Genomic DNA, 20,631 nt, shown 5'->3' on the forward strand with positions numbered 1-20,631 from the left:
GGAAATAGTTAAAATGTTTTATTTTTTATTTATTCATAGTGACATTAACGATGAGAATGATAAATATAAGTGTACATAAATAAATATATAAAGATATATATATATATATATATATATATATATATATATATATATATATATATATATATCTACGCCATGCTTAAAGGCAGAAAAAATGTACACATTTAAGAAACCTTACGTTGAGGATTACCCAACAGAGGATAAAAAAAAGCAAAGGATTTAAGTTCGAAATGCATGCAAATATTGTAGACATATGCGAATGAAAAGGGGAGCATGAAATTTACACAAAAATATTTATACACCTTTAAAGACGCTTTAATGTTTGAGATTTTCTTCTTTCTGAATAGCTTTTAAGTGCAGTTCGTATTTGCTTTTGCATGTTTGTATCTTTACGTTCCTACATGTCCCTTCGTGTCCCTTAATGCACTACATTAACATCATCATAACTCCTAGTACGAGTAAATATTGCTTTATTACATAGCCTTATAAAAAACCCTACAAGAATGGTAATTCTTCGCTACAATATCTTCATAATCTTTACAAAATTATATATGTCTCTGTTTTCCGCTGCTCTCATATCTTACGAGTGAGTATAATTTCGAACAATTTCATGTTGCATTCCTTTATTTTAAAGATCTGTAACCACAAAATAGATAAACTGAAATATTGAAAGTTTTCATTTTGTTCCTCCCTTGTAGTGTAGTAAACGTCAAAGAAGTATTTATCTCATAATGCGTTTCTTGTTTCCATTCTATGTCCATTCTTATAACTGTTGGCTCTTAACTTTAATATGTGTAACTTTTTTTCAAGAGCTGTTATTTTTTTTTTATTTAGCATCGCTTCGTTGTACAGCTGTGCGTAGGTTACAGCTATATGTTTTCTTATTCCATCATCATCATTTAGCTTCGGCTTCCTCAAGTGCTGTATGGGAAAAGGTATGCAGTGTGAGGATTTATATATGTGCATACATACGTACATGCATACACGCATATTCACACACATATATATAATACAAAAGTTCATGCTATTTCACTTTCCATTATGAGGCATTTTTACGCAGTACAAAATTTGGCTGCATTTTATGCTTCTTAATAGGCTTTTACGCGAGAATATGATAATTAGTAACAATTCGTAAATTTATTTTTTTAATTTTTCTTTCCTTTATTATCTTTTCTTATTTTGCTTTCCTTTATTTTGCTTTCCTTTATTTTGCTTTCCTTTATTTTGCTTTCCTTTATTTTGCTTTCCTTTATTTTGTTTTCTTATTTTGTTTTCCTTTATTTTGTTTTCCTTTATTTTGTTTCCTTTTTTTGTTTCCTATTTTTCTTTTCCTTTCATTTTGTCTCACCACTGGGACAAGGTCATGAATCCAAAATCGATTATCAGGATTTTCATATTTACTATTGAATTTGGATATCAAGGTCTGAGCTTTAAAATTTGCATCCGCGCATTTGTTCTTTAGACTAGTCAACAGTTCAGCAATTTGACCCACATGGTCATATGCATTTTCGGAAGCATTTACTTTTTTTAATTTTGTTTCTTCTTCTTTTTCTGCTTCCTCTTCTAATTTTGCTTCTTTATTTGTAAGATTGTTCATGTGAAAATGATGAGGTGTACTCCATTTCGAGTTGTGTGCATCCCCACTATAGTAATAATCAACAGGTGTATTTTGATATGAAAATGAATTAGGATTATTTAACTCATCATTGTAATGTATGAAAGGAAGTCTTTTTGACACTTGCTCTTTTTTGTAAAAATATTTAACATTAACTGAGTCAGAAATATTTTTATCACCATATTTTAAAATGCTTATTCTGTCCTCTATATCATAATGGTCCAAAGAGTAAATATTTGAATAATAAGACAATAGCCCAGTTTTTATATCATCAATATTAACTTTTATTTCTCCTATTCGCGGGGGTTGTAGAGGTAGTTTTTGTTTGGAGCTATGTTTTTCTTCTTTACTAACAGTTATATTCTTATGTTTTAAATTTTCTTTATTTATAAACGCATTACATTCATAACTGGTATTATAACATGAAGGTTTGTTAGCGTTTTGTGTACTATTACTGTTACTATTATTCAAATCATAATCTTCATGAATATCATTATCATACATTTTTGAATATTCCCTTTGTACGGAATAAGCGCTTTTTGTCTGTGGTGGTGATACTGGGACGAAATTTTTAACATCAACATTGAATAGTTCTCTTTGCATTTCTTTCATATTTTGAGAACTTTTTAATACATTCCTTAACATATCATTTTGGAAAATTAATTCGTTCTGCATTGTTAATGTGTTTTTATAATTTTTTTCCTTTTGATTTTGGCATTCAGAATTGTGCTCTATGTTATATAAACATTCGTAGGGAAACGTCTTTTCCCTTATACATCCAACAATTTCAGTGTTGTAAAACTCATGGGTTTCATAATCTGGATCATAATCATTTTCATATGTGTTATCATAAATTGTATGGTCATTTGTTTCAAAATTTTCGAAATTTTCTGAACTATTCATGTAACTTTTGTCATTTTCCGTACTAGGAAGCTTATATGCTGATTTTGCGAATTTGGCTAATTTGTTAAAGTTATTTTTATGCAGAAAAGTGCTGTCTGTTGTAGCTCCTTTCCATTCTGAATTATTGCTTTCGCTATCCGATACCTATTAAGAACAGAACAGTAACTTATATTTTTCTTCACAACAACGTTACACAAGGGTATATACGCTCACATGGCATAATATATATAATATGTATGTAATATTTTTTTTTTCAGGCTCTTATAAATAAATGAAAAAATGTATGAGCTCATGTAAAAGTGTGAGTAATCATATACATGTTTTTTATAAATTATCAGGGTTAATTATGAACGTGTATAATATTATGAACGGTAAGGTAGAAATTTTGTAGTTTTACATATGTCAGTAGCAAAAAAAAAAAAAAAAAAAAAAAAAAAAAAAAAAAAAAAAAAAAAAAAAAAAAAAACAGTCTATAAATGCACATGCACAAGCAAGGGAAAGAAATTATGTAAATAATTAGGAAAATAATTTTTAAGTATATTTAGCAATGTTTTCATAACATGAGGCATATTAATTAAAATGCCTGTTGTGCATATTTTGCATCCAAACAAAATATCATAAAGTGTTTCCATCCCTTTCATTTGTGAGATTATATAATATATAACAGAACAAAATTTGTTATAATGTAAATAATTGTGAATATATTTACTTCCATGATCCTAGTTAGAATGATTAAAACATTTGGCTATTGAAAAGACATATATATTATTTCGCTTATTTTTGTCATAAAATAGTACTGCTTACTAATTCATTTTATACAGCTCCCTAAGGAAGGAAAAAAAAAAAAAAAATAAATAAAATAAAAGGGCTCCACATTCTTTGAAAGGGGTAATACAATTACCACATTTTGACAGAGGTGTAAAACATTGGAGATTCCGATTTACACAAAAATAACTATTTTTCCAAACAAGTGCATATGAACAAATACATATACATATATATATAATTATATATTAAAGTAAGTATTTTTTCGACAGGATTACTAAAAATATGTGAGTACATGTTAGATGCCGGAAAGAAGCTGAAGCTTATTTTTTTTTTTTTTTTTTGTTCCAGTTTGCCTAAAAAGGAAGTTGACTACATTCGCTAGCTTTTTATTTAAAGCTTAAGCGTAAATGTAATAAATTTGATTACAAAAAGTTTTTACCTTGTCTATAAAGAAGGAAATCTCTTAATTCATTTTCGAAATTGGTTTATAATGTTCTGAAAATTATTACGTTGCAAATTATCAATTTTACACTTTTTCAACAACTGTGATATATAGAAATATAGTGGTTATGAAAAGAAAAAAAAAAAAAAATATATGAATGTAAAATAATTATTGTGAGTAAATAATTACATGAACATGCAAGGAGAAAAAAAAAAAAAAAAAATGTTCTCACTTCACACACAATATAAAAGTTAAAAAAGAAAATATACATATATATATGTACACGTAAATGTAAATGTATACGCAAATGTATATGCGAATATATGTGCAAATGTATATGCGAATGTATAGGCAAATGTAACTGCAAATACAAAAAGTTTAATGTTAAATTTATTTTCAATTAAGAATTGTTCTATGTACAAAATCATTAGGTATAAATTGTCGCAGTTTTTTCATAATTTTTACATAATTACACAATTTTTGCTAACAAAAAATGCAGATGTATTTAAACTTGCGCGGGAAGCAAAGAGAAATTAATTTTTGTATAAAATGAATTTAAAACTATGTTTTTTTACTTACTATAGTAAGTGCAAAGAATGAAAAAAATTATTCTATATTTTAAGACATGGTTGTTCAACAGTAAGAAGTACAAAATGGCGCTTCCAAATATGTCAGTAAATTATGTTATTTTACTGCGCTTTTTGGAGGTTACACTGTTTTAAATTTTTACATCCTTCGACTGATAGAAGTAGATTTTTTTTTTTTTTTTCTATATATATATATATATATGTTTATAATATATGCACAAATTTGAATTAATAAATTTTAATATATATAATAAGGTTGTAAAAAAAGGGTAAAAAAAAATTTAATTAAACTTAAAATTATTTAATGAAATTGTATCAATTGATAAATAAAAAAAAAAAATACCCGCGTAAATGGTTAAGGATTACATTTGTAAAGCATTACTGCAATTTGTAATTAAAACAAAATGGGGGGCAATGGGGTTTCTTTAAAAAAAAAAAAAAAAAAAGGAAGAAAAATGGGAAGAAAAATGGAGAGAAAAATGGGAAGAAAAATGGAAAGAAAAATGGAAAGAAAAATGGAAAGAAAAATGGAAAGAAAAATGGGAAGAAAAATGGGAAGAAAAAATGGATGAACGCATAAGCAAAATGGAATAAAAAGGAGGATAAATAAATAATTAAAAAAATAATACTGCACATTTACAACTACGAAGAATTAAAGACGCATAAAAATGAAAAAGGAAGATGAGAGCTGTGCAGAGGTACAAACACGCTAGGAAGGGGTATAAAACACATGTGCGCTCATTGGCAGATGTCGGGAAGCTAACTCCATAACTTCACTGTCTTGTCCATAGAACTAGACAACAAATAGGAAGTTCTGCTGCCAAAGCAAGTTTTGGTAACAGTATCAGTATGCGACGAAAGAGTGTTAACTAGCGTAACTTGGTTCTTTGTATGAAAGTTATATATATGTATGTCATTTCCCAGGGCAACTGATAAATATTTTCCAGAATAATCAAAAGTGATAAAATTTGGTGTTTGTTCTAATTCTAATGTTTGAAAACTAAGAGCTTTTCGGAGATCCCACAATTTAATTGTATTATCTTTAGAACAAGATGCTAAGTAATAACCATTTTCGCTAAAGGAGATACAGTCTACTGCTTTTGTATGTCCTGTAAGTGAAGCTTTATATTCTTGACTTTTAATATCATATATATGTATATTTGAATCTTCCGATGCAATTCCTAGCATCATACCATCAGGATGAATAGATAAATTTTTAAAAGGAGAAGGATTATTTTTACAAGTTTTTATCGTTTTAGCTGTTTCTAAATCATGTAAAATCCATACATTATCTTTAGAAGCACTTATAAATAGATTTTCTAGTGGATGTAAAGATAATGATGTTATATGATCTTTATGTTTTGTAATTACATGAGCAGTTACATATTCATTGGTATCCGAATCACCTTTCCATATTCGAACCGTTTTATCATTTGATCCAGATATACAAACAAAATTAGACGGATGAGATATTAGTGCATTAACTTTTTTTAAATGTCCTTGTAATTTTGAAATAATTTTATTATCAGATAGAGAAACATAATATATATTTCCATCTTTACCTCCTGAGAAGAAATTATGATTAATATGATCATGGTTATAATTATATTTATATTTATTTATATCTAATGCTAAGGAAGTAACTCCAGGTACAACTGAAGAATGAATATCAAACTCATTTGTATTTGTAAATTCTTTCCACTTATCTACAGAACATACATTTTCAATTTTTCTTTTCTTTCTATTCATTAATAAATCTTTTGCAATATTTTGCATCTCGTTTAGTAGTTCATCCGTTATTCCAATCTCAAATTCATTTATATCATTTCCACTTTTTAATTGAAAAATTTGATTCCTTAAATTAGTAATCTCTTCTTTATAACTATCTTTTTCTTTTAATAATTTTGCAATTACTCTTGTAGCTGCATCATATTGATAAAGACTATGACTTAGTTGATTTCTAATATCATTTACATGCGTTCTTAAGCTAAACATCTCCGATATTATGGAGTCCCATTCGGTTTGAAACATGGACAAAAGTCCAGGAATACTACTAGCACTTATAGGTCTAGGTTTAACAATTTTTTCATTTTTTAAAGGATACAAATCCTGTAAAGTTAATATTTCCCCACTTACTGGACATATCCCATAGTTTATTATATGTTTCTCTATTAGTCGTTTTTCAAAAATATAGCCTGTTTTGCTCACAACTGGCTCTTCGGGCGTCTGTCCGCTAATCGTGCACAGAATCGACATTCTGCTGAGCGATAATTCTCTTTTCAGCAGCAGTTACTCCGGCAGCGATTCACTGCTGTGGTAGTCTTACCCTCTGCTTGTGTTGCTTGCACCTCTTTTACCAAGTGTACTTCTTACTCCGCTTTTATCCTATTTCGTATACCCCACTTCTTACATTTCCTACATGCTATAGTTGGCGATAAAGTGCCTCCTTTTTTTCCTTCTTCTAAATGTGCTATTTAGTTTACTATCTCCCAACTTATTAATGACCTAACCGTTTTGTTTCACAAGATTATGATACTTAATCGGGACAAGAATAAGCAGTTTATATGTTTTGACAAATATTTTTACGCCTCCTCTCTTTTGATTTTTTTTTGACGCGCTTGTTTTCTTTTTATATTTGAACGATTGAGGAAACTTAAATTTGGAAAAAAAAAAAAAAAGAAAAAAAAAGTAATACTTCAAATATATATATTTTAATTTGTTATCTTTTCACAAATGCGGGAAGTTTATCACATTTTTTACATTAAATTTTCTCTTTTTTTTTTTTTTTTTTTTTTTTTTTTTCTGCCTCTTCGAAAAGTCATATAAATATAAAAACATATGCTGTTGCAAGTAGTTGAATTTATGAAGCTTTATTAAACTGGTAAGGGGAGCTAAAATTCAAAAATATAAAATAAAAATGACAAGAAAAAGAAAAATAAGATCTATGGCTATATTCCTAATTTCGTCATTTTATATTTCATTTTACTTCACAAAAATCTGATGCTTTACGTTGTTTTTTTTATTTTTTTATTTTTTTATTTTTTCTAAATAAAAAGGCTGATAGAGTGCTATGCATATTTGCGTAATTTTTCACTCGTACCGATTCACTTCATGGTTAGGAAGTACAAATATGTAAAATTGTAAAAGCCGTAGGAAAGCCTGAATATTCGTGCCCATATGGATGTAATAAATGCGAACGTGCGAAAATGTGAAAAAATAGAATTATAAAAAAAAAAAAAATAATATACCTATCTTTGTTATAATTCTATATAAAAATGTATTATCTATTAGCATACATATATATATATATATATCCATATATTCGACTTACATAACAAAAAAGAATTTTTTTTTTTTTCCCCTCTCATTTTTTTTGTATACCTTATAGAATTTAATATCACATATGTGCATAAATGTATACATATGTATGTATATATATATTACATATTAGCCGGTTTAGAACATATATTTAGCTCTTTTCCACCATGAAAAACGTACTCTTATACTTAATGAAGCGTTTTAGCAGGTTTACATATTCCTTCTCGTTATATCAAAGAGGAGTTCTTAAATATACTTCGCTTTATTACTTAGAAGGAAAGTGATGTAAAATGAAAAAAAACAAATAAACAGACTAACAGACTAACAGACTAACAGACTAACAGACTAACAGACTAACAGACAAGCAGACAAACAGACATACAGACATACAGACTAACAGACAAGCAGACAAACAAATAAATATAATTGAACAGAATAAAGAGGCAAATTAAAAAACATTTCCAGAAATTGCAAGTTTGCGCAGAATCGAATTATTTATAACTGAACTACTTTTTATGATGCCGCGCAATTACTGCTGCTTTTGTTTGAAGCTTGGCTATACGTTGTTACGTTAAAAAGTTCATCAAAGGAGTAGTAGTACTTAGTCCAGGAATGCCGAACAATTGAATAAGTGACGTACAACATTAGGTTGAATTAAAAAATGTAGGTATATATATATATATATATACATATATACATATACACATATACATATGCATGTACATATATACATATAATTTCATGTGTACATTAGCGCACTAGAGTGTTTCAGACACGTTCAGACAAGACGGAAGCCTTTTTGTTACAGCTAAAATCGAAACATCGTTATTAATATAATATCAGTCTATAATTTTTTTTTTTTTTTTTTTTTTGCAGTGTATTAAAATGTGATTACAAGCTATTTTATCTTATGCATCACACAAAGTTTTCCATTTTAAATGATAAAAAAAAAATATATATATTATTTATGTATATATATATTTTTTATGTATATATATATTTTTTATGTATATATATATTTTTTATGTATATATATTTTTTTTATGTATATATATTTTTTTTATGTATATATATTTTTTTTATGTATATATATTTTTTTTATGTATATATATATATATATATATATAAATGCTGCTAAATCGCGCTAATTACAATGTTCGTATTTTTTTAGATCCATTAAGGGAAAAATCTTAAAATAAAATAAAATAAGAATATGTTGCCCTATTGAGTCATAATACATTCAACTTTTTCAATATGTATAAATACATACATATGGTACATACATTATATATCTTTTTCCCCCCTCCCCATCCCTTAAAAAAAGGTGTTGTTATTTTTTTTTTGGGTACCCCAATATTATTTCAATGTTATGAAGAATATTTTCAGTCCATCCATTTTTACACCTTTCTATAACTCCCCCTGTAAAAGATAAAAAAAAGAAGGTTTTGAAAAAAAAATTTTATTGAGGTGATATAGACAACACGTTATGAATATGTACGCAAGAGGCAAACTTTTAATAATCATGTTATTATTGTATAATATAAATAAACCAGAAGGATGTAAATAATATTCATATGTATATATCCATATATATATGAATATGTATGTTATTATATGATATCGTCTCAGGTGTTTAAACTTTCAATTATCATGAACGTTGTCAACATAGCATACTCGTCATAGCGGTACTTTAAATATATTGCACACACATACAAATATACACACATACATATATATATACACACACACATATATACAAATATACACACACACATATATACAAATATACACACACACATACACACATATATACATACATAAAAAAAAAAAAAAAAAAAAAACACGTAAAATGTAAGAAGTTTAAAATATAAAGTATGACTTCGAATTCAAAATGTGTAAAACAAAATATAAAGTGAAATGTCGCTATGATTTATACTGGTCACAAACCTTCATTAAACTTATTAGTTAAGGGAATATTTTCATGCTTTAATTTAAGCAAGGTATGATTTTCTTGTACTTTTATAAATTCAAATGAAACTTGACTATAATCTGCATCACGCCAATCACGAAATTTCCATTTCTGGACAAGTTTTTGTGGTTTTTCAATTTCGACATATTCTCCATATATACTTCCCGAAAATAAAGAAAATTTTCCTCCAACCCTTAGGTCCTGCACATCACCATAAAATATACACACACACACATACACACAAATATGATAAATTATAGGGTACAGGAAAAAAAAAAAAAAAAAAGAAAAAAAAAAAAAAACTATACTAATGTGATGTACACTCAAATGACAAGCTGAAAAATTCGGCAAAGCAGAAGAGTGAGAAAGTATGATCAACTGTGGGGAGCAAAACGTGTGTCGCTCTTGTTTCCATTATATAGTTATATACATACGTATGTTCATATATGTATGTATATATATATACTTTTTTTTTTTTTTTTTTTGGCACTGAAAAACTACCGCTTCAGCTAAGGAGCCCCTGGATAGTCTTGTCAAGGTATGTGCATCGGTAAAGGTGTTAAACAGAACATCTGGAGGAACATAATATTCCTGCTCTATTTCAAAACTCATTTTTATAAAACGAAAGTTAAAAGATTAGCAAAAGCGGGAGTAGGAAAAAGAGCTGCAATTTTGCCTGGTATGCTTATTACTTGGTACAACAGCAAACGTACGTTCGTATGTATGTATGTTTATCTATACACACATATATATGTATGTACGTTTTTATGTTTATCTATACACATATATATGTACGTATGTTTGTATGTTTATCTATACACATATATATGTACGTATGTTTGTATGTATGTATTATGTATGCGTAATTGTAGTTTTATTGCAAGCTAATTTCTTTTAGCATTTGTTCACAACTTTGTTTAAGGGAAAAATTAACATCGAATATTTCAAAGATTCTAAAAATAAGGATGCATGTAAAAAAAAGGAAAAGAAAAAAAAAAAAAAAAAAAGAACAAATGCAGGTTGTTATATTTTACTTATTTAATTTGCCAAACAATCCCAAACGACTTCTATTAAAAGATAAGAAAAAAATTTTTTTTTTTCGCTTTTACGTCAAATTAACACACCATCGTACATCTTAGAAAAAGAGAATGGCACAGAAATTTAAAGCAAAGTAGTTTTTATATTCCCTTTGTCAAGTTATTTCAAGTGAGATAAACTGATTTTTCTTAACTGGTAGTTACGAACGTTTAAACGTTTTCTCTCTTCTCATTTGGGAGTGTTATTATGATGGCCAATACGAAAGGAATACGTGCGTACATATATACATAATAAATATACACCTTTGTGTAAATGCTTGTATACATATAGTTCACTTTATTTTCTTATTTTTACAGCCCCTAAAGGATTAAGAGAATCTGCGCTTAGGCAAAAAACGTACCTCTTTGTGAATCAATATTAGGATTTTTTTTTTTTATACAAATTTGACGAGTAGAGCAGAATAGAATTGCAAAAATGAACACGTTCTTTTTGCACTTAACAATTTGAAATATTGCTGAACTATAAATGTAACTGTTCCGCAGTGGAAAAACTTCAAACATTTTTTAACAAAATAAACAAAAATCAACTACTCTTACCATTGTAAATTTCATTTGCAATTATGTGAAAAAAGAAAATAAAGGCAATAACAGTACGAATAATAGTAATAGTAAGAATAATAGTAATGGTAAGAATAATAGTAATGGTAAGAATAATAGTAATGGTAAGAATAATAGTAATGGTAAGAATAATAGTAATGGTAAGAATAATAGTAATGGTAAGAATAATAGTAATACTTTTATTATAGTTCATATTAAATAAAGTTCTTACATATTCAAAAAAAAAAAAAAATACACATTTGCAAATTTTACTTGCTTATTGGGGTGATGATATGCTCTGCCTTTTATTCCTCTGAACTAAAATTAACAAAGGAAAAAAGAGACAGAATAGAAAAAAGCTCTCACAAGGTATAAAAATTTTTATAATCATATATTTAAGATATTTCAAATACTGAATAACAGAACAAAGTATAATTTTTGTATAAGGGAAATAACATTTTTAATTTTACCATATAATTTTCCTTCACATACTACGATAAATGTGATATAATAACGCATTCAATTTTATCATATCAACAAACTATTCTTAATTTATTAAATTAATCAGTATATTCAAATACAATGAATTAAAAATAAATAGAATAAAATAATACAAATAAAATAAAATAAAAGAAAATAATACAAATAAAAAAAATAATATAATATAATATAAATAAAAAAAAAAATAAACATAACAGATAATTATTATACCCATAAATTCCTATTTCATTTTTATTATTTTGCGCTTTAGGCATTACCCCCCTCTTTCTTCCTTCTAACTTTACCCTTATTAAATATACAAATTATTTTCATTATCTATCCATTAGGTATAAATACTACACATGAATAATGATATATAAACACGTGCAAAAAAAAATTGGCATAAATAAGCATAATATTTTTTTTATGTACACATTTTACTTGTAAAAATGGAAAAACTGCCTTACTTGATCTGGCAAAAAGTTTTACATGAACAGTTCTCATATCATACTTGAAATGGAAAAAAATAAAATAAAATAAAATACATAAACATAGAATTGTACTTACATAAATATATACACATATAAAGCGTAATTACATACATACATACATAAATACATACATAAATATATACATATATATATATATATATATATATATATATATGTATATATATATATAATTAATTGTATATGTATTTATACAAGTATATAATACCTGTCCAAGAAATTTCTCAAAAATTAAGGCTCCTAATGGATGTGATAAAATGCAAAAAGATTGATAAACGGTTAGCACTGTTTTTGCCTTTAAAAAAAGGCTACAAAAATTGCTCTCTGCTTTTTCAAGCATTGAGACGGGAATTGGAGTAGTTTTCAACTAGCAATAATCGCGTATCCGTTAGTCGTCATTTACAGCGATAATGCCCCTCCCGCAAAGATGTCAGAATTTAAATTCTTTTTTTATTATGTACTTTTTTCAATATTAAAATTGTACTTATGTTAATTTATTTAAAAATTTTTCTGTGCATAAGTTCATGTGTATATAATTCAAAAAAAAAAAATAAAAATAAAATAAAAATAAAATAAAAATAAAATAATAATAAAAACAAAATAAAAATAAGATAAAAATAAGATACAAATAAAATGAAATAAAGTAATTTGTTTACAAATAATTTCAAATATTCATTTATTTTAAAATGCTTAAAAATTTCTATTACAAAAAAAGGGGTTAACGCATTTTACACAATTGCACATACAAATATAAAAGCAATATTTGATTATTTTATTTGATTTAAAATTTTTAGTAATTGTAGAACTGCTTTTTTTTATTTTTTTTTTTTTTTCCCCTCATTTCCCTTCACTTCAATTTCTACTTATTTTATGTGCTTAGGGTAAAAATGGAATTACGAAATAATATACTTTCTCCAGATAATTTTTATTAATTTCTTGTTTATTTGTTCGCTCGTTCGTTCGTAAATTTGTTTTATTGTCACATATAGGATTTTTTCCCTTATTTTACATACAAATTTGTTATTAGAGGAAACTTATATGGTACGCACAATTTTACCTGAACATGTCATGTTATATTAATATGTATAATATATATGTATAATATATATATATATATATAAGAAGGGCCAAACTTTTGCCTTATCTGACACTGTTAAGTTAAGGTTTAAATGTAATAAATTATATTTTAAGAATACATCAACGTTTTGAAATGAGCAACTATGAATATTTGTACATTATCCTTACACACTAGTGCTCATTTCTTTTTTCTTTTTTTTTTCTTGCTCTTTCCCATTGGTCGTTCCCTCTTATTTTTCCGACGGGAAAACGCACATTGTTGCTTAAGAGTATATATTCATATATATATATATATATATATTAGCACATATATATATACACATATATATATACACATATATATATACACATATATACATGTGTATGTGTAAATATATATATATATGGTGTAAACTTTTTCAAGTGCCTTTAATTTATTATAAAATATTAATCATAGCAAAATTAACATTTACGTTTGTTGTTAGTGGGTTGTATTATTTTGGATGAAATTTTTTTCAGCAATAGTTCTTTATTTAGCCTCATGGGAATTTTATTTATTTTAAAATAGTATAATAAAAAAAAAGTAAAGTTATTTTATTTTGCCCCTTTTGTTAATTTCCATGTGTTTATTTTATAAAATAAATAAATAGTATTATATAAGTAGTGGTTTTTTGTTTTCCACTTTTGTAATTAATTTTAACCTGTTTAACCTATTTAACCTACTTAACCATTTTAATCTATTTTAATCAACTTTAATAAATTTTAATTATTTGCTTTATTTTCCATTACACAACATAATTGTAGATAGTTATATAAATAAAAATATAGTATAATTTTACGTTGTTGTATCTTTTAAAGTACTACAAGTTACGCGCTGTGTCGGCCTCACGCAGCTCTATTCGGTAATTGTTCTACTACCTATTTGTTCACTTAGTTAACTCGCTTAATTTCTCTCCATACTTTTTCCTTTATTTTTTCTATTTTAATTTTTTCTTTTTTTAAATGATGAAAAACAAGAATATATTTTTTTGGGAAGATGTATACACATAAATGCTCAAATTGCGTAAATATATATATGTGTGCATGTATGAGTAAAATAAAAATGTAAAAAAGGCAAATTGCTAAGCGACTTTTCATGTTATTAGCAAAACTTTTTGTTTTATATATAGATTTAAAGTTTGACGTGAACTAACAACATAACGATTACAGCTATGATGTGATTTATATGCATAATTCCTTGCTGCTTGTTCTTGCGTATTAAGTGTGCAACCTTAGTTTTGTCATTTCCCTCTTTCGTTTTTTGCCCATTTCGCTTATTGCAGTTGTTTTTTACTTCTCTCATTATCCTAGTGCAATATATTTATACATACATATACACAAACGCGAACACATGCGCATGCACGTGCGCGTAAACTTGCTCGACCGAGTAAGTGCAAGCAGCATTACGTTAAGAGAACTTCTTTTTAGCACGCGCATATTAATTTACACTGATGTATTTTATTTTACAAAAATTTTTATTTGGCTATGTTTCATTGGTGTGTACTCCACTGTAACAGTTAATTAGTATATGTTTGTGTCTTTAAAAGTTAAGTGCGTAATTTCAATGCATGTTTGAGGAGCGCCCTCTTGCGCGTTTCCTTTTTTTTTTTTTTTTTTTTTCTTATCCCGTTATCCCTTATCCCATTTATTATCCCATTTATTATACCATTTATTATCCCATTTATTATCCCATTTATTATCCCATTTATTATCCCATTTATTATCCCATTTATTATCCCATTTATTATCCCATTTATTACCCCATTTTTTACCCCATTTTTTACCATCATATATTTCTATCTATTTATCCATTTTGCGTTCTTCTCTTCTTGACATGGCTCGACGTCTAGCTTCTCTCTTTAACAACGTTGGGCATTTACGTTGCGATTTGAATTGTTTGAACAGTGGAAAAGTTAAATCTTCGAATGTACATTTATGTGATTTTCAATCACTAAAAACAAATCGAGAGGACTCGATAAATGAGCAATATAACTACACATATTCCGAAGACTTATATAAATTAAAAAATAGCTATGGTATGTGTGAATATTATATTAACGATGGTAATCTAAATCAAGATATAATCTATAGCGTAGGCGCAAATGAATTTAGTTTTAATAATAATGCATATGTTTATGATAACAATAAGTGGAGCAATAGTGAAAAGAGGTTATATAATGTAACTGAATTAGAGGATGAGGTAATAGTAGATAAAATGCCTTGTAGTTGTTTGGGGGGTTATAAAAAAAAAGACTCATCGAATAATGGAGAATATTATCCAAATTTATATCCTCAACAACATAATATAATAATTAATACAAGAGGAACTGTAATTGATGGGCATAATAAAAATAATCACGTTAAAAAAATCCCTAGCCATTTATATAGTGAAATAGTTAATGAATCGACATGTAATCACCATTCCTTTAACGACATAAATGATTATGATAATACAGAAAATTTTTTAAAAGAACAAAACAAAAGCATCACTAAAGAAAAACAAAAAGAAAAAAAAAAAAAAATAATAAGGGATGCACAAAATGGTACTGGATTCAAAAACAGGTTTTTTAATTTCAGCTTATATACTAAAGGTGGATCAGCAATATCGAACTCTTCTCATTCAAATGGAGACAGGTGTTCCGATGCTTCATCCGAATTCCTTTCCGTTATTAGTGGTGCAAAATCGAATATATAACTTATGCATTATACATACAGAAGCGTAGAAGGTAAGTGTGGTTAACCTTACTAGAGATGTATATAACTGTACCTCCCCTGCTCTTTCATCCATTTTAACGAACGTGTAATAAAGCTGGATTAAAATATTTCCCTTCATGCCTTTTTTGCAAAAAGAGGAAAAATTTGAAATTTTTTTTTTTTTTGTTGTTCCCTGCACTGGTTCGGACTTTTATGTTTGTATATATGTAACTACTCACGCACTTATTATATACGTGGGTATATTATATACAAAAACATACATGTTTGAACACCTGTGTAAGGTATACGTGCATAGACAAAATGCATACTCTTGAAACTACCACCTTTTAATAAAAACTGATCTTGTGTTTTAATACTGTATCGCACTGTGCACTACTTTTTTTTTATGTTTCATTTCCAATTAAATGGTGTCCCATTTTGTGCATGTTGACACCTATTCATGTATAACGACATTTGCTTGCTAGCTTACTGGTATTTGCGCAAAATATAATTTACAGTTTCGCATAAATGTGCATTAATATTTACATATACATTTGCATTTCTCCTTTTTAATTATATTTCCTATGTATATAATTTTTTTTTTTTTTTTTTTTTTTTTTTTTTAAAAAAAGCACTACATATCATAATTGTTTTACTCCTTCTCAATCTGGAAACATATTAATCACGTTATATAAAAACATTAAGTTATGTGTACATGTAATATGGTACCTCTGTTGTCATTTGTACATAACGAGCATGCTCCCTGTACCTTTTTACTTCGTATTTTACGTCGTTTTTTCAAGCACCTATTTTCATGGTATCCCATTTTTTTTTTCGCGGCACTAATGTAAAAAATGTATGCACTGTAGGAGTACCCATATAGAGGTGTACGTATACGTAGAGGCATGTACATATATAAGAAGATCCAATTGAAGAGACCTTTTTTTTTTTTTTTCCCTATCTCGTAAAATCTTCAAAAAAGTACAGCTTGAACATTTGATACTTAATTAAACATAAATATGTTAATTATATTTACATATATATATATATATATATATATATATATATATATACAAATGTATGTACTTTACGTGTATGTTTGTAGGCAAAAGTTTCTTCATTTTGTGTTTTATTAAACTACAGGAAGAACTGGTGTGAGGGCAAGGTACACAAATACGTAAATTTTATTATTGCATGCACAGGTAAAAATGAGGAAAAATTACAGGGATGGTCACGTATATATATTCATTCATAAATTTGCAAAAATGTACATTTCAGTATATGTATATTTGTATTTATGTATATTTGCTTATACTTATGTATACATGTACATACTATTTGTACTTAAACTTAAGGCACGTTTTGTTATTTTAAAATAAGTGCTATAATATGTCAACTCTATTTTATCAACAGCCTTTTTTTTTTTTTTTTTTTTTTTTGGAACATTTCTTTTATTATTTTAAGAAAAGAGCAAAATATAGTAGCATATTTTTATGTATCTCCTCAGCTGCTTCGTTAGCGTTTTTGCCTCCATAAACGAGATTTAATTAAATGCAATTTAACGCAATTTAGAACTATTTAATATAAATTAACACAATTTAATGTAATATAAACTTATTCAAATCAGTTTAACTTAATCCAATCCAATATAATTTAGTTCAATTCAATATAACGGAATGGTCGGTTTAATGTAGAAAAAAGGATGCAATAAAATAACTTAATATTATTAGTAGTACCTCTCAAATTTTTTTTTTTTTTTTTTTTTTTTTTTTTTTTTTTTGTTATTAGCCCAAGATAAGTAGAAATCTAGAAATTCACATTTAAGTGAAAAGAAGGCATACTTTTTTTTTCTCTTTTTTTTTTCTCCTTTTTCATTTTATTTTTCTCTTTGTTCATTTTATTTTTCTCTTTGTTCATTTTATTTTTCTCTTTTATTTTATGTTGATAATATTACCCTTCGAAGAATAGCACGTTTCCAAAATGAGTCACTTAATGGTACGACATTTCGCATGGGGAAAAAACGAAATGAGAAAAAAATAGTTGAGCTAAAGTTTATGAGCATTTGTGCACATGCTTATATATTTATGCTTATATATTTATGCGCATATATATGTGTGCATATTTATACGTGATAACCCCCTAGTGGAAGCGTTTTTTGCCGTTTGCATGGACAGGATGTACCTCGTTAAATACTTCCTACGCGTGCATAGGACGTTTTATATATGCAAATGGAGATGTAACTCGTTAAAACGTGTGTGCATTTGTGTAATATTAATTAGTGAACACATTTGAAATCATCTTTGCCCCTTTTTTTTCGGTGCAGTCACTTCCAATCGTGTTGCTGAAGGAAGGAACAGATAAATCCCAAGGGAAGAGTCAAATAATCCGAAATATTAACGCATGCCAGATAGTAGTAGATATAGTAAAAACAACTCTAGGACCTAGAGGTATGGACAAATTGATATATACAGATCGCGACGTAACGATTACTAATGATGGAGCAACTGTAATGAATCTGTTAAACATAACTCATCCAGCTGCATCAATATTAGTGGACATAGCAAAATCTCAAGATGATGAAGTAGGAGATGGAACAACATCCGTAGTTGTAGTAGCTGGTGAGTTGTTAAACGAAGCAAAGGGATTATTAAATGATGGAATTGAACCAAACATGATAATTGATGGGTTCAGAAATGCATGTAATGTAGCAATAAGTAAATTAAATGACTTAAGTTTAAATTTTGTAAACAAAAGTGAAGAAGAAAAAAGAAATATTTTATTAAAATGTGCACAGACAGCATTAAATTCTAAGTTGGTTTCTAATCATAAATCGTTTTTTGCCGAATTAGTAGTTAATGCAGTTTATAAACTAGGTGATAATTTAGATAAATTAAATATAGGAATTAAGAAGGTAACAGGAGGATCATGTCTTGACACACAATTAATATATGGTGTTGCTTTTAAAAAAACATTTTCCTATGCAGGATTTGAACAACAACCGAAAAGATTACAGAATCCAAAAATTTTATTATTGAATGTGGAATTAGAATTAAAGGCAGAGAAGGAAAATGCAGAAGTGAGAATAGAAAACCCTAATGAATATAACTCGATTGTACAAGCTGAATGGGAGATAATATTTAAAAAGTTAAATTTAATAAAAGATAGTGGAGCTAATATTGTTTTGTCAAGACTTCCAATCGGTGATATAGCTACACAATTTTTTGCAGATAATGATATATTCTGTGCAGGTAGAGTTGAAGATGCAGATTTAAAAAGAACTGCACATGCAACAGGAGCAATTGTTCAAACATCTTTATATAATTTAAATGAAAATATTTTAGGTACATGTGGTGACTTTGAAGAAGTTCAGATAGGTAATGAGAGATATAATATCTTTAAAGAATGTTTAAAAAGTAAATCAGTTACTATTATTTTAAGGGGAGGAGCTAAACAATTCATTGAAGAAGTAGAGAGATCAATTAATGATGCTATTATGATAGTACTTAGATGTATAAGCAATTCAGAAATAGTACCAGGTGCTGGTTCTATAGAAATGCAATTATCGAAATATTTAAGGATATATAGTAGATCTATATATAATAAAGAACAAATAGTTTTATATTCATTTGCAAAGGCTTTGGAATCTATTCCACGATATCTTTCACACAATGCAGGTTATGACTCAACAGACATTCTAAACAAATTAAGAAAAAAACATTCAGAAGAAACGAATGTCGTTTGGTATGGTGTGGATTGCTTAGAAGGAGATATCATTAACGCATATGATCTTTGTATTTTCGAAGTTACAAAAATTAAGAGAAACGTAATTTATAGTGCCACAGAAGCTGCGTGTCTAATTTTGTCCATCGATGAGACGATAAAAAATCCAAGCAGCGCGGATAAGGCTCCCAGGAACCCTTATGCATGATGTGCACCTGGTTGACGAAAAGAGGAAGGGGGAAGTGGAACATGTGCATACATATGTGCATTAGTGCTTGTTAGTGTATGCCATTATGTTATCTATATGCACACATTGAATGAACCCTTAGGGCCATACCTCATATCTAACTGCCGTGTTATAGTCACTTATAAATTTTAGTAGCATTTCCATATACAAGTGCAGACGAATTCCAAAACGCGTGTTGATACAAAGTACTTGTGTGCATATTGACACAAAAGATATACCATAAAAAATTGTAATTTAATGGCCATCTTGTACATGCTTGTATGTGTGGTTCGTTATCTCGCGGAAATTTATGTGCATTTGTTTGGACTCTTTTTTTTTTTTTTTTTTTTTTTTATCAGATCAAGTTAACATTGCACATATGTACATACATATATGCACATGTGCATGGGTAGATACAAAAAACCCACTCAAATTTGTTTTTTTATTTTTTAAACTTATGAACACAAGTAAGTAAACATTCGTAGTATAATCGGAGTAGCCCCTATTACAGGGATACCACATTTTAATGAAGGACAAAAATGCGTAAACCTCGAATATTCTTATAAAGCGTGGAACATAATTTGGAAAAGAAAAAAAAAAAAAAAAATGGGGATATTGAGTAAATTGAGCAAATTGAGCAAATTGAGCAA

At 27.5% G+C, this 20,631-nt stretch overlaps 5 protein-coding genes and 1 non-coding gene across 6 annotated transcripts; 2 read left to right on the forward strand and 4 right to left on the reverse strand.

Annotated features, from left to right (window-relative positions):
* Positions 1–747: 747 nt before the first annotated feature.
* On the reverse strand, positions 748–2,539 carry PmUG01_08047500 (conserved Plasmodium protein, unknown function; the record flags this gene model as incomplete). Its single annotated transcript, XM_029004650.1, has 2 exons — positions 748–942; positions 1,373–2,539. 2 exons carry the CDS (start codon positions 2,537–2,539, stop codon positions 748–750), a joined length of 1,362 nt encoding a protein of 453 aa, XP_028861318.1.
* A 2,556-nt stretch (positions 2,540–5,095) lies between these two features.
* PRPF19 (pre-mRNA-processing factor 19, putative) lies at positions 5,096–6,592 on the reverse strand (the record flags this gene model as incomplete). Its single annotated transcript, XM_029004651.1, has 1 exon — positions 5,096–6,592. One exon carries the CDS (start codon positions 6,590–6,592, stop codon positions 5,096–5,098), a length of 1,497 nt encoding a protein of 498 aa, XP_028861319.1.
* A 2,392-nt stretch (positions 6,593–8,984) lies between these two features.
* On the reverse strand, positions 8,985–10,235 carry PmUG01_08047700 (activator of Hsp90 ATPase, putative; the record flags this gene model as incomplete). Its single annotated transcript, XM_029004652.1, has 3 exons — positions 8,985–9,073; positions 9,602–9,824; positions 10,125–10,235. 3 exons carry the CDS (start codon positions 10,233–10,235, stop codon positions 8,985–8,987), a joined length of 423 nt encoding a protein of 140 aa, XP_028861320.1.
* A 2,306-nt stretch (positions 10,236–12,541) lies between these two features.
* Positions 12,542–12,675, reverse strand: PmUG01_08047800. The gene has a single exon (XR_003751936.1). It is a non-coding gene; the product is annotated as an uncharacterized ncRNA (small nuclear RNA).
* Positions 12,676–15,175: 2,500 nt separating this feature from the next.
* On the forward strand, positions 15,176–16,036 carry PmUG01_08047900 (conserved Plasmodium protein, unknown function; the record flags this gene model as incomplete). The annotated part of the gene is made up of 1 exon (XM_029004653.1): positions 15,176–16,036. One exon carries the CDS (start codon positions 15,176–15,178, stop codon positions 16,034–16,036), a length of 861 nt encoding a protein of 286 aa, XP_028861321.1.
* A 1,979-nt stretch (positions 16,037–18,015) lies between these two features.
* Positions 18,016–19,963, forward strand: CCT7 (T-complex protein 1 subunit eta, putative; the record flags this gene model as incomplete). Its single annotated transcript, XM_029004654.1, has 2 exons — positions 18,016–18,030; positions 18,359–19,963. The coding sequence occupies 2 exons, from the start codon at positions 18,016–18,018 to the stop codon at positions 19,961–19,963; spliced, it is 1,620 nt and encodes a 539-aa protein (XP_028861322.1).
* Between the last annotated feature and the right edge of the window lie 668 nt (positions 19,964–20,631).

This window comes from Plasmodium malariae (genome assembly GCF_900090045.1).
Source record: "Plasmodium malariae genome assembly, chromosome: 8".
In the NCBI taxonomy this organism is placed as follows: domain Eukaryota; phylum Apicomplexa; class Aconoidasida; order Haemosporida; family Plasmodiidae; genus Plasmodium; species Plasmodium malariae.